This window comes from Nelumbo lutea, chromosome 3 (assembly GCF_056320005.1).
Source record: "Nelumbo lutea isolate HS-2025 chromosome 3, American lotus-T2T, whole genome shotgun sequence".
NCBI classification, from domain to species: Eukaryota; Viridiplantae; Streptophyta; class Magnoliopsida; order Proteales; family Nelumbonaceae; genus Nelumbo; species Nelumbo lutea.
In genome coordinates, this window is record NC_142686.1 from 106,787,050 (window position 1) to 106,806,286 (window position 19,237).

General features: G+C 39.2%; 1 protein-coding gene across 1 annotated transcript in view; it reads right to left on the bottom strand.

Annotated features, from left to right (window-relative positions):
• Positions 1–205: 205 nt before the first annotated feature.
• Positions 206–19,237, bottom strand: part of APG3 (Peptide chain release factor 1) — a 31,364-nt gene continuing 12,332 nt past the window's right edge. Inside the window, exons 8-15 of the mRNA XM_088977609.1 lie at positions 13,508–13,573; positions 13,264–13,428; positions 12,526–12,598; positions 10,697–10,829; positions 9,636–9,693; positions 1,474–1,521; positions 909–992; positions 206–505 (exon numbers count right to left, since the gene is read on the bottom strand). Coding sequence (XP_088833735.1) covers positions 434–505; positions 909–992; positions 1,474–1,521; positions 9,636–9,693; positions 10,697–10,829; positions 12,526–12,598; positions 13,264–13,428; positions 13,508–13,573 — 699 coding nt within the window. The 3' untranslated portion in view covers positions 206–433. The remainder of the gene's footprint in view (positions 506–908; positions 993–1,473; positions 1,522–9,635; positions 9,694–10,696; positions 10,830–12,525; positions 12,599–13,263; positions 13,429–13,507; positions 13,574–19,237) is intronic.

Below are 19,237 nucleotides of genomic sequence, written 5' to 3' on the forward strand. Positions count from 1 at the left end.
ATTGCAAGTCGTGTTTCCAGTGTTGCCAATGGAAACTCCATTTTGTCATGGATGCAAAGGTTATCAAAATATACCCGTGGCAATAACATATTGTCAATTTTATTTAACATTCTTGCATGTTAACCTATCAAGAAGATTGGTGATTTAGTTAATCCATGCTGTTACCTCTTAAAGTAAAAAAATCCAAGAATTAAGACACTAGATCTAATCATGGAAATATGCAATCAAAGAACAGGAATTATTATTACAAAGAAATTTTCTTGTTCTTTTTTCTCTGATCAATCATGTAAGAACTCTCTGTACAAAAAATATACCAGAAGATAAATAAGGCGTGGCCTCCACCCCATAAAATCCATAATTTGTTGCAAACTCAAACTGTGAGCCAGCCACACCCATTGGTCAATAACCCAAAAAAATCCAGAGCAAGCCATGACTAACCAGCAGATGCACCTACAGATTCGGCAAGTTCTTCCAAAAGTTCCTTCTGTTCCATCGCAGCACAAGACTGCAACAAACTTTAATTAGACGAAAGGAAAACCTTAATGTTCCACTAATGTTTCCTCCTTATCATCCAATGCAAAACCATAGCTCACATGCCAAAATAAATTGGATTTTAACAACAAAATTAGCTGGCTTTGAACTCTAAGTAGTTAAATTTGTTAGAGACGAAGTTTCTCAGAAAATGTTTTAAAAATACCCACCCTCACACTTGAGCAGATAAATTGTGGGATGAAAGGCCCTAGAATTGCACTTTATTCATGAAAAAAGAGATAAAATGGAGCCATTTCATAGTTTCTGATATCCAGGATATACCTTCTATCCTCTACCAGAAAAAAAATAATAATTAAGGAGACCCCCCAAAAATGACATGATTGATAACTATTGATTGATGCAACAAGAATGTGTACCTGGACAGCTGTCTCTATATCACCATCAAGAAAGGATGTAAGTTCAAAGTTCATCTTCAACCGATGATCCGTGACTCTATTGTCCTATAAAAGAAAAATAAATGATTGAATAAAAAGGGAAATAAATAGGGTAAAAAAGTAATGTTATCCATAAAAAATTGCCTATATTGCTACAGAAATATAATAAGATGTGTCCATCATATTAGCCACACCCATGACATATATAATTCTATGTACCATATGTAATTAAACCATTCCTTTATAATTAACAAAAACAATGTTTCTCCAATAAAAAAGTTGCCTTTGCCTGGCCGCCAATAAGAAGCCAAATGCACAAGTTCTCGATGTCTCACTATTTTCCATACTATTGAAGCTCTCAAGTAGCAGCCAACATAGCAAAAAGAGCATTGGAGGATACCATGACAACTGGCTACCAAGAATGATCTGACTTGTCCACAAAGATGCTAGTCCCTGGTCATGTTTTTTAAAATGGTTTCTGTGTTTCATCAAGGACCAGGAATTTATACAGTCTGCACAAGGAATCTAAACAATTTTTATAGTGTACCTTGTAATTGTATGTCCGGATCTTCTCAGCACGAGCACCAGTACCAACCTGGCATTTCAGAAAATATCACATTATCAATACTTCCATCTGATGCATAAAAATACATGAGCATGTAAAATCCAACAACTATCAGGTATGGAAATGTACAAAAATGGAATGGAGTTTTACATGTAAATCTATTCAACTTCAACCCTCTCCATAAATATTTCTATAAGATTAACTTTCTGAGGAAAGAGCAATATTTTGACTTCCGAGGCACTGCTCTGCATAGGAATGGTTGTACAAAAGCCTCAAAAACTCAAACAGCACCTTTTGGTCCAGTTAAGAGCTAAACTCAATATCAAAAACCTTGGTTCATGACATACCAAAAAAAAAAAAGAAAAAGAAACCTTGGCCCATGATCATTTGGTTTTACTTTCTGCTTCCATCTCATTGTACGAGTCTAAGTTCCTTTTCTATTTTAATGACAACAGATCAATGAATGTTTGTTTTCTGAGAGAAGAACTACAAGAACATATTTAGGAAAGGGGGGAGCAAACCTAACATAGCCAGAAGAACCCTGAAAGCAGCATGTTCCCTGGCCAGGGACTCCACTAAAGAGTTGGCAGATCTTTTTTTTTTTTTTTTTTTGATGAATTAAAGAGTTAGCATATCCTTGGATCCAGATAAATGAGGTGTTCATACTGCATAGATGGTAATAGGTACAAAAAAGGACCCAATTCATCACCCCTCATCCATCCAATGACAACTTCAGAGTCTCAGTCAATTTCCACTCTCATATCCCAAGATAGTAGGCTAGTAGCCAATTTCAGCCCTTGCACAAACGATAGCAACTCAGCATGAAAGAAGTCTAAAAAGTTTGCCGTGACCCAGACCCAGAATACCTTTTTGTTTATTTAAGATTATAAGAACAGGGAGAAATCATTATAGTTTATCTTTTGAGTTTCCGACACTTCAATATTAAGTTATAATTAAGATCAAATCCATGGTTGATGCAACACCCATGTCTCTAGAGCATGGGTTGCTAGTGAGATTGATCAAGTTTATATCCAAGTATGTGCAACTTGATCTCCATTAATTCATGCATGGACCAAATAAGCCATGCAGGTTTACTATTTTCCAGATTTGAGTTGAGGTTTAAATTTTATATGGTCAGCCATCATCCTAAATGCAACCTATGTGACCATGTCCTTCACCAGAAAATCTCTATGTTATTTTTTTTTTTTGAAAAAGGTAAAGTAAATGTTATTAAAAAGAAAAATAGTTATACAAAGAGGGAAGAAAACAGATCCCCCTCACAAAGAAATCAGAGATCCCATATACTGACTGACTTTAGCCTCAACAATACATTCTGATCATAAAACTCAGGTAGGACTGACATCCAGGATGCTACCTTAGCCACAATACACTGGATCAACACCTCAGGGCTTTTCTTCTCTCCTCTGAAGATTCTGCCATTCCTCTCATACCAAATCAAGCTGATAACTGCCACAGGGATAGATCTCCAAATGAGCTTGCCTCTTTTTGATAAGCCTGGAAGGTGCCAGCCATTTAACAGCTCCTTTACATTGCTCGGCATAACCCAGCATATACTCACAGAAGAAATGAAATGGGACCAGATCTTCCATGAAAGATCGCAATGAATGCATAGGTGGTCCATGAATTCCTCGACCAGACCACAGTTTCCACAACTTAGGTCCTATAAACTGAATCCCCTCTTAGCCAAATTACTTCTTGTTAGGTGTTACAGACTGTATAATTAAAATAGGAAGATGTTACAAACTGTATAATTAAAATAGGAAGTAAATACTAGGGAGATATGATGTTACAGACTGTATAACTAAAATAGGAAGTAAATACTAGGGAGATATGATTTTCCTTGATTGTAGGACTGATTTGTGGGAATTTGATTAGTCTTCTTTCCTAACATAGAATTTGTAACTTGTATATATATATACGAGATTGATGAATAATACAACAAATTCTTCTTCTTCCTCTGTTTACTCTTATTTTACATGGTATCAGAGCATCTAGTCTCTGCCTGCCCTTTTGTTTTTTTTTCAAGTAAACAGTAGGTAGAGGAAAATTTCCAGATGTTTCGGGTCACCTCCTTGGAGCAATTAGAGCATCTAGTCTCTGCAAAGTCCGGTTGTCAGCAGCCCTGCGCGTGTCTCACACACCGCCTGAAGATTCTGCCACAGTCACGCGCACCGGCACGTGAAAGCGCATCTGTCGCCGGAAAATTTTTTCGGTCGTTGTCTTTTGGCTCGTCTCGTCCTGTATAGCACATATTTGTGCTTTGTTACGTGCATATCCATTCCAGTGTTTTCAACAGGTGTGCTCTGTTGATTTTCGGTGTTCAAAATATTCTGTTTATTTGAATTTTGAGATTATGGCAGACAAGAAATCAGTAGTTATGTCAGATGTTATTCCAGTGATGTCAAAAATAACTGAGCATAAGCTTAAAGGCTCTAATTATCTGGATTAGAGTAAAATTGTTCAACTATATTTGCTGAGTATTGCTATGGATAACCATTTGACTGATGACCCTCCTAATGATGACTCGAGAAAGTCTTGGTTGAGGGAGGATGCCCGTTTGTTCTTGCAGATACGCAACTCCATTGAAAGTGAGGTGGTTGGTTTAGTCACTCACTATGGATTTGTTAAGGAATTAATGAACTATCTAGAGTTCTTGTACTCCGGAAAGGGGAATATTTCCCGCATTTATGATGTGTGCAAAGCCTTTTACGAGGCGGACAAAGGCGATAGATCTCTTACAAGCTATTTCATGGATTTCAAGAAAAAATATGAAGAACTTAATATGTTGCTTCCGTTTAGTACTGATGTGACTGTTCAACAAGCTCAACGAGAAAAGATGACTGTTATGAGTTTTTTAGCTGGCCTACCTTCTGAATTTGAGACTACTAAATCTCAGATTCTTTCCAGTTCAGAGATCTCTTCTCTACAAGATGCTTTCAGTAGGGTCCTTTGTACAGAATGTTCTCCACCTGTTCAGCCTAGTAGTGCCCTTGTCAGCCGCAATAATACATCTGAATCAGGGAGACAACAATACAGGAGTGGTAGTGGTAGGCCATATCAGGGAGACAACAATACAGGAGTGGTAGTGGTAGGTCAAGTAACTATGACAGGAATACTAATACTCGTGGACAGGAGTTAGGAGAGATAGTGTGTCATTATTGTCATAAGCCAGGACATATGAAGTGGGATTGCAGGAAGTTGCAGAACAAGAAAACTTAGTCAGCCCATATTGCATCCACCACGGATACTTCTAAGAAGTCTGTTATGATATCTGTAGATGAATATGCCAAATTTGCTCAGTACCAAGAATCATTGAAACCTCAATCTACTCCTGTTACTGCCATCGTCGAGTCAGGTAAACCCAATACATGTCTTGTTTCCTCCTCTTCAAAATGGGTCATTGATTCTGGAGCTACAGATCATATGACAGGTAATTCAAGTTTGTTTTCTACCTTTCAGTCACATAAATCTACCTCTCCTGTTACTTTAGCAGATGGGTCAACATCTTGTGTTATTGGGTCTGGCACAATTAGTCCAACACCATTACTTCCTTTGTCATATGTTCTTAGTTTACCTCAGTTATCATTTAATTTAATTTCTGTTAGCAAACTCACTCGTACCCTTAATTGTTGTGTCTCATTTTTTATTGATTATTGTTTATTTCGGGATCTTACGATGAAGAAGATTATTGGTAAGGGACATGAGTCTGGAGGTCTCTACATCCTTGATACACAAGTTCCAAGATCCATAGCCTGTTCTGGAGTTGTAACCCCTTTTGAAGCACATTGTCAGTTGGGCCACCCCTCTCTCCATGTGTTAAAGTAAATTTGTCCTCAATTTCAGAATTTGTTGTCATTAAATTGTGAGTCTTGTCAGTTTGCTAAACACCATCATCTTAGTTCGAGTCCTAAAGTCAATAAACGAGCTAGTGCTCCTTTTGAATTAGTCCATTCAGATGTTTGGGGTCCGTGTCCAGTTGAGTCCAAAACTGGGTTTAAGTATTTTGTTACTTTTGTTGATGATTACTCTCGTATGACATGGTTATATTTAATGAAAAATCGTTCTGAGGTGTTTTCTCATTTTTTCTGTTTTCTGTGCTGAAGTTAAAACTCAATTTAATGTTTCTATACAAATATTGAGAATTGATAATGCTAAGGAGTACTTGTCAGAATCCTTTCAAACTTACATGCTTTGGCATGGCATTCTTCATCAAACTTCTTGTGTAGATACACCATCTCAAAATGGGGTTGCTGAACAGAAAAATAGACACCTTCTTGAAACTGCAAGAGCTTTGTTATTTCAAATGAAGGTTCCTAAACCTTTCTGGGCTGATGTAGTTTCCATAGCATGTTTTTTGATTAACCGTATGTCTTCATCTGTCCTTCAGGGTAAGACTCCTTATCATGTTCTGTTTCCAAATAAAACATTGTTTCCTATTGAGCCTAGGGTATTTGGGTGTACATGCTTTGTTCGGGATGTTTGTCCTCAGGTTACCAAACTAGATCCAAAATCTTTGAAGTGTGTTTTTCTTGGGTATTCTCGTGTTCAAAAAGGGTATAGATGTTATTGTCCTACTCTTCACAGATATCTGGTGTCAGGTGATGTTAATTTCCTAGAAGATACACCTTTCTTTCCATCTACTGCTCATTCAAGTCAGGGGGAGGATGATGATTTGTTAATCTATACTGTCACATCATCTGGTTCACATCCTATTGAATCTGCTCGGCGACCAACCCCTCCGAATCCATGTCCTGCACTAGCTCCTTCGTCGGCAAATCCAGTCTCAACTGATCCTGTTCCTTCGTCATCAGAACCAGTCTCTAATGATGATCTTCCTATTGCTCTTCATAAAGGTAAGCGTAAGTGTACTTATCCAGTATCTTCATTTGTGTCTTATAATCATTTGTCGTCCTCTTCTTGTTCTTTTATTGCATCTCTTGATTCTATCTCTATTTCTAAGACTGTTAAAGAAACCCTTTTCTCACCCTGGATGGCGTAATGCTATGATTGAGGAGATGAATGCTTTAGAGGACAATGGTACTTGGACCTTGGTAAATTTACCTGCAAATAAGAAGGTTATTGGGTGTAAATGGGTGTTTACAGTTAAAGTCAATCCTGATGGGTCCATTGCCCGATTGAAAGTCCGTCTTGTTGCTAAAGGATATGCTCAGACTTATGGAGTGGATTATTCTGATACCTTTTCTCCTGTTGCTAAACTTACTTCTGTCAGGTTGTTTATCTCTATGGCAGCTACTTATAATTGGCCCCTTCATTAGTTAGACATCAAGAATGCTTTTCTTCATGGGGATCTTCAAGAAGAAGTTTATATGGAGCAACCGCCTGGCTTTGTTGCTCAGGGGAAGTATGGGAAAGTTTGCTATCTTCATAAGTCTCTATATGGGTTGGAGCAGAGTCCTTGTGCCTGGTTTGGAAAGTTTAGTCAGGAAGTCGAGAATTTTGGTATGAAGAAAAGTAAGTTTGATCATTCTGTTTTCTTCAAGCACTCTGCTGTCGGCATCATTTTGTTAGTTGTGTATGTGGATGATATTGTCATTACAGGGAGTGATACTACAAGGATTTCATCCCTTAAATCCTTTCTCCACACTCAGTTTCATACCAAAGATTTGGGAATGTTGAAATACTTATTGGGTGTTGAGGTAACAAGAAGTAAGAAGGGAATATTCTTATCTCAAAGGAAATATGTACTTGACTTCTTGTCTGAGACGGGAAAGTTGGGAGCTAAGCCATGTAGCACTCCAATGGTTCCTAACTTGCAGCTCACAAAAGATGGTGAATTATTTGAAGATCCTGAGAGATATAGAAGATTGGTTGGAAAGCTGAATTATCTTACTGTAACTCGTCCAGATATTGCGTATTCAGTTTGTGTGGTGAATCAGTACATGTCCTCTCCAACAGTTAATCACTGGACAGTTGTAGAACAAATTTTGTGCTACTTAAAAGGAGCACCTGGGCGAGGAATTTTGTATGGCAATCATGGTCATACTAGAATTGAATGTTTTTCAGATGCTGACTGGATAGAGGATCCAAGGAAGATCGAAGGTCTACTTCAGGCTATTGTGTATTTGTTGGAGGGAATCTAGTTTCATGGAAGAGCAAGAAGCAGAATGTTGTCTCACGTTCGAGTGCAGAATCGGAATATAGAGCTATGGCCAAGTCTGTGTGTGAAATAATGTGGATATATCAGCTTCTGACTAAAGTTGGTCTTAAAACTTCAGTACCAGTCAAGTTGTGGTGTGATAACCAAGCTGCTCTTCACATTGCATCTAATCCTGTTTTTCATTAACGAACTAAGCATATCAAGATTGATTGCCATTTCGTTCGTGAAAAGATTCAGCAAGGTTTGATTTCCACAGGTTATGTGAAAACAGGAAAACAACTGGGAGATATCTTCACGAAGGCTCTTAATGGGGTTAGGGTTGATTATCTTTGTAACAAGCTGGGCATGATTAATATCTATGCTCCAGCTTGAGGGGGAGTGTTACAGACTGTATAATTAAAATTGGAAGATGTTACAGGCTGTATAATTAAAATAGGAAGTAAATACTAGGGAGATATGATGTTACAGACTGTATAACTAAAATAGGAAGTAAATACTAGGGAGATATGATTTACCTTGATTGTAGGACTGATTTGTAGGAATTTGATTAGTCTTCTTTCCTAATATATTCTTTCCTAACATAGAATTTGTAACTTGTATATATACACACGAGATTGATGAATAATACAACAAATTCTTCTTCTTCCTCTGTTTACTCTTATTTTACATTAGGCATTTCCCAAGTGCAGAGGTCCAGACCAGGAAATTAATTTTGGAAGGGGAAGAGGGAATCCATACTTGCATACAAGGGAAGTCTGCAATCCTTCCCCCAATCAGACCATCCGCAAAGGATCTAACCGAGAAAATTCCATCTGCAGCCCAGGCCCATGTCTATTTGTCTCTTTCTTGGGGTTGAAAGGAGAAACTATTTAGGCTACTTAGCAGGTTCACCACCTCAGCCACTTCCCAGTCTCTATGTTAATTTCATTGTTGAGTTCATTTTCTTTATTGAGATCAATCCATGAAAACCCCACAGCAGTGCATACTTTGCCTACCCTAATTCATGAAATCTGGAGTTCAAAGAACCCAACTACAACTCCACAGGCAACCCTGCCCTGTAATTCATCATTTGTTCAATATCCCAACCCTAACATCTTCACAACCTCAATTCTTACTTAAACCCAAAGTTTTATTACTAGACTAATCTCTTTACCTATTATAAACACTGAGTTCAGACTATAACTTTGGTGCTTTAGCTCAAATCCGTTTTTCTAAAACTATAGGACCCCTCCAGCCTTCATCTAACTAATGGCTCTAAATAATACACAAGAATCATAAACTTTGAGCGAAAAAAAAAAACTCCGCCTCTTACTTACCAATAAAAAAACTACCCACTTGCTCAGGCATTTCCTAATGCAATTCAACTCTAAGATCCAAACACAGTTTCAGGAGGCCACTTCTACAGGAATAGCAAACCATATCCTCTAGATTTTCTTTCAAATCAACTTCACAGTCAAGTTCTTAGTTACATGCCATCAACCTTGATAACATAAAAGAAGCTCTTCTCTTGATTTGGTTACGAATCCAAAAAGAAAAAAGAAGATAAAACGTAGCTCCAGGTCTGATTAAAAACAGACATGAAATTCAAATTTGCATTGTCATACTGCATCTCTATTTCGTATGCCTGAGAACATGATCCAATATTTCTTGACAAGGACAGCTTTTACATGTCTCCCCCCCCCCAAAAAAAAAAAAATCTAGGTTATCTACTATATCTCTCATCTTCCTGAATATTGTCACTCATTATCTTTATCTCAGTCTTCATTCAAAAGCAATGACAGTCAAATTCTGACATAACCCATAACTATGCTTCTGGGCATTATACTAAGTACTAAATGATGCAAGTTACCACCTAAAGAAGCAGACATGGAAACCCAACATAATGAACTTTTATAAAGTATCATGTAGATTTTCATGTTAACAAAACTAAAAAACCTCATGTGCTTATCAGATCCAACCACAAAATGATGGCTTACAATTTTACACACAAAATAAGACAGCAGACCTGTAATTTTCGCTGATTCCTTATCAACTCTTGCTGCTCCCTCACTTTGATCTCATACCTGTAGCCAATATACAGTGTACCATAGATAAATAACAACATCACAACTTTCTAAAGTATATCAAGATCAACCGAAAGCAAAGGGAGAAAACTGCAATAATTGAAACTAGAAATGGAATATAACAATCATTAAATTGAATCCAAATGATACATATCAGACCTCCAGACTGAAGTATAGATAGGAAGTATATAGTTCCGTCATTTCCAAAAAAAAAAAAAAAAAAACTTGCTGAATATTTTTCCATATGATGTGCATAATGACATGTGGAAATTTTCAGTAATATTTATGCTGACCTGCACCAAAATTAAATCTGCTCACTGCAATAGGCTGACAGCATAAAGTTAAAAGTAGTAAATATTTTCTTTATGTATCTCCATAATGGAGATCCTTACAATAAAGCCCCACTACCAATGCATTTCTCAATTTTATGGAACCACACTAAACATGTGATAAGAAAATATGGTTTTTGTCACCCAATGCAGTGAGGAACCACCAGGGAGGAGGCAATGGCACTCTTCCAAGAAAACTTACCTTGCAATTGAATGCTCTAGGATCGGAAGCCTCCACAAAGCACAAGGCAGACAAAATGATAAGACTCTTTCCATTAGAATTCAGAAGAACAAAGAAAGAAAAACAAGATGAGGTATAAATAATGGTGTCCAATCATAGAAACGATCAGAGGATTTTAACCTTGACAAGTCCTCAAGAATTGAAAACCAAAAGAAAATAGAATTTTAATTCTTCCTTCAAATGTTAAGAGCCAGCTATACTGGTCTTTGACACTGCAACAATTCCTCTCTTTCCATATCTTGTACAAGAGAGACCAACTACATGGTTCAGGCTGCGATTAACTTCTCTTTTGTTACTTAGTGCATTTCCTATTTAATAAAATTAATTTTCATTACTTATCATAACATAGTAATACAGTATACATAACAATATCATGGCTACTAATACTATTTAGATACCATGAAATAATCCAAGCAACTTGTATTGAACTCACAATTTTGCTCGAAGCAACTGAAAAGCACGATTCTTGTTCTGAAGCTGTGTCCGTTCTTCAGTGCAAAAGATGCGGATTCCACTTGGTTTGTGGTAGAGATCAATAGCTGTCTCCACCTTGTTGACATTCTGTCCTGTATAGTAATTCAATGCAAGTGATATGACTTAATAAAGTTGTTTTAAGAGGGAATACAAGTCAAATATAAAAACGGTTTAATATGTGAAACCCTATTGGCTAATATTATTTTCAATATGTCCAACAAGAAATGTTAAAGTAACAGAAAAATTATAACTAGGACCAAATATCATTATGCCAATATATATAAGGCTCCAATGTAGTTGTGCCAACAGGGAGCCCATCATGGACCCAAAATTGGTCTGCACCTAAGCTTTAACGCCATGGCCAAGCCCAAGTACACCGGAAACTTATCAAGTCCAGGCTAGGCTGGGCTTGGCCAAAGATGCCAAGTCCTGGTCAGGCCACTATTTTTGTACAAATGCTAATATTTCTTTTTTTTTTCATTTTTTACCTATATGAAACATTACATTGTAGCTGAGTGGGCATAAATCCTAAAGGATCTGATCAGATAAAGTGTGCTTCACATTAAGCCATGAGCTCAGAATATCTTTTTTTTTTTTTTTTATCAGCAACTCAGGAAAATTTTATTAAGATTAAGGAACAAAAAAAATACAAGAAGTTGTTAGGCCAAAGGCCCCTTTACAGCAAAGAAACCCCTCCCCCCCCCACCCCCCCCCCCACCACACACACACACAATTAACATTGGGCCCAAAACAACTGCTGTCTATGAGTTCCTTGCTTAGCCAACCCATTTGCAGACCTCCTGACCCATCTAACATGGATTTGCATATCTCTTGATATTATCCTGATTCTTCTTAGATCATTTCAGAATTGCCAATAGAACCCCTACTCCTTTTTTCAACCATTCAACAACAAGTTTAGCCAACAACATCTTATTTCCATATCCTTGGCTTTTTGCACCCCAACAATAGCAGCCAAAAATTCAACTCTCACTGAATCACCTTGATCAATAGAACCTGAATACAAGCCACATATATTCCCATTCTCATCTCTGAACACTCCACCAATACCGGAAGGCCCTGGATTAGCACAGCCACTTCCATCAAAACTCAGCTTCATCCACCCACCACTTGGGGGACTCCAGGTCTCCGAGACCTTTTGTTTCCTAGAGGATGATAGGGCAATCGAGCTCCAGAATCAGCACACTAAGTTCTCTTTTTTTAATCATCACTTGAAGTTCTATGCTTTCACAAATTTGACCCGGGTTCAAGTCTGAGAGCGGCCACTTGGTGCAAACAATACCAAAGGTCAGGACCATATCCAGATAGCTGGGAACGGCATTGGGTAAAGACCTTTAATTGGTTATGGCCCAGCTAGTGATTTGCAAGCCCAATGGCCGGCTTGGAACCTCAAGTAAGTTATCAAAACGTATCTGGCCAAATTAGTTTATTTCTATTGTTCCAATTTACAAATGTTTGTTTATATTTAGTACAATGAGTAGCATGTCCCCTATGATTCCTTCATCTCTTAGAGTAAAATTGGATTGGTGCCTACCAAATCCATGCATTTGCTAATTGTCCAAAGTTCCAAAAATTTGTAAAATCATCAACCTCCTATTCCAAAGGGACCAAGATTGGAGTTTGACACCAACATCCAGCCCTTGAAACCAAATGCTTAGAGATTATTAAATAGTAGAGGTCAACGTGAATAACATGCTTCTGTATAAAGATTAAAGAACCATTTAAATACACTTGATAAGAAGGATTATTTTAGTTCTCAGTAGCTCCTACCTCCAGCACCACCAGACCTTGCTGTTGTAAGCTCAATATCTTTTGGATCTATTACCACCTCAACCTCATCAGCCTGGACCAAATGTAGTATTTTCTTTAAATAACAAAAGATTCTACTAAATAGAGGATAATAAGAATGTAGAAACAAACCAAACATGGCAACAAGCACCAAAATTCAATGCAAAAATAACAACTACATAAAATGCAAAAGTAAAGACAACCCTCAAAGACATGCCCAACCTTGTCTTGTACTATATGCCTACATGGATCCCACCATATTTTGGGCAAAGAATGCAAGACAGCAGGAGTTGCATGAATTGATGCTTACTACTATTCCTCTAAATTCTAATAGCAAGAAATCAAAACTACTGCACTTTTGGAATTTATGATCTTCCCTTACCAAGTTATGTATGTATCTTGTCAAGTTTCTTATCAACCAAAAAAAAAACATGGGACATCATGAATTACATAGCAGTTCTATGACATGATGGGAAAAAAAGCCAGTAACTTGGACAAGAAAATATAACAACAACAACAACAACAATAGTAATAATAATAATAATAATAATAATAATAATAATAATAATAATAGTAATAATATGTAAGCCTTGTTCCAGCTATATGGGATCGGTTACATGAATCTTGTTTCACCATTCCATTCTGTTCGGTACAAAATATTAAAAATAACAGTGCAAAAAAGAGAACAAAAAAAGATCAAACAAAAGAGAAATACAGTACCTCTGGCATGATTGCTATAGTGGCAGTAGAAGTGTGCACACGGCCCTGAGCTTCTGTCTGAGGAACACGTTGTACACGGTGAACACCAGATTCATATTTTAGTTTGCTATAGACACGATTTCCTTTAACCTCCATCACATATGTCTTGAAACCACCTTTTTCAGCCTGAAAATGAAGATGCATTCAGATATTGGCATTACTAACTGTAAGCTTTCAGAATTTAGTAGGCTGCTAACATAAATACCTCTGAACTTGAAACTGTGGTGTACTTCCAAGAATTACGTTCACTATACTTCTGATACATGCGGACCTAAATGAAGTAGAAAAGAAAATTGTGATTATAAAAAAAGAATTTCCTTGCTCACTTTTTCATAACCAGCTTCCAACATCACAAAAAATGGTTTTAGTGCCGCTAACAGGAGGTTTAAGTCATGTTGTTCTAGTCTGTATATGCAGAATATTATATATTGCAGGACTATAGAGTTTTTATAAACAAAATGAATACATCCATTGAGAAGCCTAGTAACTGTGCAAACTAACCCATAAAATGTTGATAAATAATAACAGAAGAATTGTCACAAACAAATTTTCTTAGAAGTAATCAAACTTTTTAATTAATATTTTAGCAGTCATTTGAACAGATCCAATTTTTTGATAAAGGGAGCACACCCCTAAGCATGAGACAAGAACTACATGTTTGAAATGACAAACGCATCATCATGTTTTTGACTTCTATCATAGAAACAATTGTTTCTTTATCTTTTCACTAGGGATGTGCCCAGTTTATCAAAAACGGAAGGTAGCCAAAGAAATGCCAATGTATATTAGTCCAAAAATGTACAGAAGACCCTTTTACAGTATAGGCTGCAAACATCGCAAAGCCTTTTCTTCCCAATGTAGCCAAGTTTGAAAATGACTTGTAACAGCCTCCTTTCAAGGTTTTTTTCTCCTGATGGGATTACCAAAATTCCTCACTTATGATTTCACTCAAAAAAGAAAGAGATTACAAGAAATAGCTTGAAAAATAAGGCCCAAAAGAAGAATGGGGGAGCTATAAAAAGGAACATTCAAGTGATTTACAAACTCCAAAAACAGTAGGGTATCAGCAACTTGTTAACAAAGCAGAGGGTAACAAGGATCAAATTTTCGCAATGTATTGGCCTGTATCAGCCGATACATATCGTATTGGTGACCCACCGAGACACTATTATAGGCATTGTTTCACGTTTGACCTGTTTCAGGGGGAAGACAGGCCTTATACCAACCCCCCTGAACAGGTTTGAGGAAAAAAACAAACTTAAAAAAATAAAACACCAACCAATACAGATCAATATGCCCAATCGATATTTAGAATCTTGGATGGTAAAAGTTACCCCAACGCTTTAGCAGAAATGCAGAACGTAGACCTGGAAAAAAGTTGACCCAACCCGCGAACCTGACCCAACCCAACCCGAAAAAACAGGGTTAGTGATGAGTTGCTGCTCACCTCAGGAGTCTCTTCGAGGGAGGACCCTTCCTCCTGTGCAGAAATGAAGAGAAAAGAGAAAGAGAGAGAGAGAGAGAGAGAGAGAGAGAGAGAGAGAAGTGGATTCAATTTGCATTCTTCATAAATTCGACCAACCCATACTTATAATGGTTTTGGGTTACAAAATATCTCAACAAACTTTGAGCTCTAACGAATTCATGCAGAGGGACCAGCTAACGTGTTGCTTTTGCAGTTGGTGCTGTAACGGCTTGCATGCGTTCTTCCTCAGGTAAGTGCGAGTGAGTGGAGGCCTGGGCCTTGGTTCCCAACAGTTCCCGCTCCCTCAAGATGGGCCTTGTCCTCAAGGTCCAAATCTGGGAATTCATTTTTTAGCTGCCAATACGGTTCCCACTTGGAGTCATGGTGGGAAAGCCCAGTCCAAGTTACTAAGGCTTCTTGCACTATGTTCTTCCCGTGATGGACCCAACGGTAATCCAATATCTTGGCAGGTGTAAGGGTAATGTTTCCATCCTCTGTAAATGTTGGGAGGCTGCTGCTAACCTTGGTTGGATCCCCCACAGACTTCTTAAGCAAGGAAATGTGAAAAACTAGGTGGAGACAAGCTGTCTTGGGTAGGTCCAGTCAGTAGGCAACATAGCTTATCTTCTCAATTATCTTGAACGGCCCAAAGTAGCAAGGAGAGAGCTTATGCCAGACCCTTTTTGCTACAGAGGACTGTCGATAGGGCTGTAGCTTGAGGTAGACGTAGTCCCCCACCTGAAAGTCGATGGCCCGATGTTTTTTGTCGTACTGCTTCTTCAAGAGCTGTTGGGCCTTGTATGAATTCTCCGTCAGGAGGATGAGCACCTCATCTTGTCAAACTGGGCTTCAACTTCTGCCACTGCGGTTGAACCCATTTCATACGGAAGGATGTGTGGTGGTTCCCTTCCATACACGGCTTTGAATGGTGTCATGCCTGCTGCCGCCTGGAATGTAGTGTTGTACCAATATTCGGCCCATGGGAGCCACTCCGTCCAATGTTTGGGCTTGGAACCCACAAAACAACGTAGGTAAGTTTCAAAGCATATATTCAGCACTTCAGTTTGTCCGTCAGACTGAGGGTGATAGCTAGTAGATTGATGAAGCATTGTCCCCTGTAAACAGAAATATTCCTTCCAAAACTGACTGAGGAAGGCTGGATCCCGATCTAAGATGATTGATTTGGGGGTACCATGGAGTTGTGTCACCTCTTTGATGAAGATTTCAGCTACTGAAGTTGTGGTGTAGGGATGAGATAGGGCAACGAAGTGCCCATACTTAGAGAGCCTGTTGACTACCACCATAATCACTGCCTTGCCCCTAGAGGATGGAAGACCAGTGATGAAGTCCAGGGATATATCTTCCCAAACCTGTGATGGAATTGGGAGGGGTTGCAGGAAACCAGGAGGGGATTAGGCCGAGTACTTTTGTTGCTGGCATACTGTACATTGTGCTACATGCTGCTCGACTGCCTTCTTCATGTTGGGCCAATAAAAATGTGATGGTACCCTCTTATAGGTCCGAAAAATACTTGAATGTCCACCCAACACCGAATCATGATAGAGCTCTAGCAAGGTCTTCTGATTAAGGGTGGATTCGAGCCGAGCCGAATAGTGCCAGGCTCAAGCTCGGCTCGAGACTATTCTACAAGGCTCGAGCTCGGTTCGAGCCAGAACCTTGAGCTCAAGCTCGGCTCAAGTCAAAAGTTCATAAGCTCGAGCTCGGCTCGGCTCAGCTCCTTTTATATTTTATAAAAATAAAAATCATATATAAATTTTTTATTTTATATTTAAAATATTAAGAATTATAATAATTAATAATTATAATATTTTTATTATATATATATTATTTTCTATAATTTTATTATATATATACATATTCGAGCCAGCTCGCGAGCCTCACGAGCCGAGCTCTAATAGGCTCGAGCTCGGCTCGTTTAATAATCGAGCCACTGTATTGGGCTCGAGCTCGGCTGAAAAAGAGTCGTGTCGAGCTTTTCACGAGCCAAGCTCGAGCAGCTTGTGAAAAGCTTGGCTCGTTGCCACCCCTACTTCTAATGCGCTGAAGTAGGAGAGAGAACAAATCTCCCTTTAAAAAACAAGTCCGGTCCCTTCATGGTGTATCCCGGTGTAGAGGTGGGGTCTTGCAAATAGCTTTGCTGCACCTTTTCAAGGATGGGGTCATTTCTGGTCTCCTCTCATAAAGCTTCAAATAGAGGGTAATGGGGCTAAGAGTGCACTAACAACGACAACTCAGCCTTCTGTGACAATGCATCCGCAGCTCGGTTGGTGACTCCAGGCTTGTATTCAATCAAAAAATCATGGCCCATTAACTTCATTACCCATTTTTGTTGATCTGGGGTGAGAGCCTTTTGGTCCAGTGTAAACTTCAAGCTTCTCTGATCAGTTCGGATTATGAACCTTCGACCCAACAAGTATGGTCGCCATTTATGGACTGCCAGTACTATTGCCATAAGCTCCTTTGTATATGTTGACTGGTTTTGGGCTCTAGTGGAGAGGGCCTTGCTGAAATAAGATATGGGCCTTCCATTTTGCATGAGCACCGCTCCAACTCCCACACCTAATGCATCACATTCAACCACGAAGGTCTCTTCGAAATTTGGTAAGGTTAGGACTGGTGGGCTGGTCATGGCCTGCTTTTTTTATCAATAACAATGAAATTTTATTTTAATAAAGATTGAGATAATTAGAATTACAAAGGAGGGAGCTAAAGAATCTTAACTTCCAACTACCCAAGGTACATCCTGACCATGAAGCAATTACAATTACAAAACAGCCCAAAATATAGTATTTCTGTTTACCCCTTGTCTAGCTAGACCATCTGCCAATGCATTTGCACTTCTCTTTATCCATGTACAATGGATTTCCATGTCCTTGGTGAGCCACTTGAACTTCCTCTTTTCATTGTTGTATTTCTAGAGCATAGAACTGTCCTCTGTTGATCATGGCCTGCTCCGTCCAAATGAAGCAGTTTTTTTTGAGAAGCCCAGTTAGTGGGGCTGCTAGTGACCCATAGTTGCATATGAACCTCCGATAGTAGCCAGTAAGGCCCATAAACCCGTGTAGGGCTTTGACTGTCTTGGGCGTGGGCCAGTCTTGTATACAATTTATTTTTTCTGGGTCAGCCATGACCCGTCCAGCTGCAACCACATGGCCCAAATAATGGACTTCAGTCTGCCCAAAAACACACTTTGAAAGTTTGGCAAACAGTTGTTGTTTCAGCAAGCTCAATGTTTGTTCCAAGTGTTGGAGGTGTGAATCCCAATCCCTGCTGTATACCAGAATGTCATCAAAGAAGACCAGAATAAAACGTTGGAGGTAGGGCCTGAAGACATCATTCATGATGGCCTGAAAGGTAGAAGGGGCGTTGAACAACCCAAACGGCATAACTAGGAATTCATAGTGTCCATCATGGGTTCTGAAGGCTGTTTTGTATATATCTTCAGGGTGGACCTGGACTTGGTGATAGCCGGGTTGGAGGTCCATTTTGGAGAAATACTTGGCTTGCCCCAGCTCATCTAATAACTCATCCACAACCGGGATCGAGAACTTATCCTTGACTGTGATACGGTTCAGGACCCGGTGATCTACGCAAAAACGCCAGGACCCGTCTTTCTTTTTAACAAGGAGCACTGGGGACGAGAATGGGCTTGTACTAGGCTGTATCCATCGCTTGTGCAGGAGCTCCTTCACGAGCCTCTCAATCTCAGTCTTTTGGAAGTGCGGGTATCTGTAGGGCCGCACGTTGGTAGGGGCTGCCCCTGGAGTTAGGGGTATGCGGTGGTCTTGGAACCGGTTTGGAGGAAGCTGGTTTGGGTCTCTAAAGACTTTTGGGAATTGGCCTATCACCCTTTGTATGTCATCTTGGTCCTTCTCAGATGGTTGGACCGCATTTTCTAGCCTTAGTAAAGGCCCAATAGGCACCGGACCCATCTGCATCAGCATGTTCCTTTCCAAAACCCCCCTTTTATCATGGAGTGTAGACCTTCCATTAGTGGGCCGGGTATCTCCTGACCTTGCAGATGGCAGTGGAGCCCATCGCAATAGAAGAACACGGTCATATGTCCCCAATCACAAAGGACCGGGCCCAGTTGGCTCAGCCATTGTACACCCAACACTACATCTGCCCCGCTGAAATCCAATGGATGCAAATCCACGATGAAAGTGTGGTCTTGGATTATCAGCTTTTCATTTTTACAAATACTTTCACATTCAATGTGGTTACTATCTGCCACTCTAACAGCAAATGGAGAAGTGTAGAGAACTGTCATACCTAGTTGAAGAGCCAATACTTGTGTGACAAAATTCAGTGTGCTTCCACTGTCTATGAGAACGGATACCCGGAGGCCTCTGAGCTTCCCTTCAACCCTCATAGATTTGGGGGATGCCAGCCCCGTCAAAGCTTGCACAAAGTTCTCGGGGTTGTCGTATTGAGTATTGTTCGGATCCC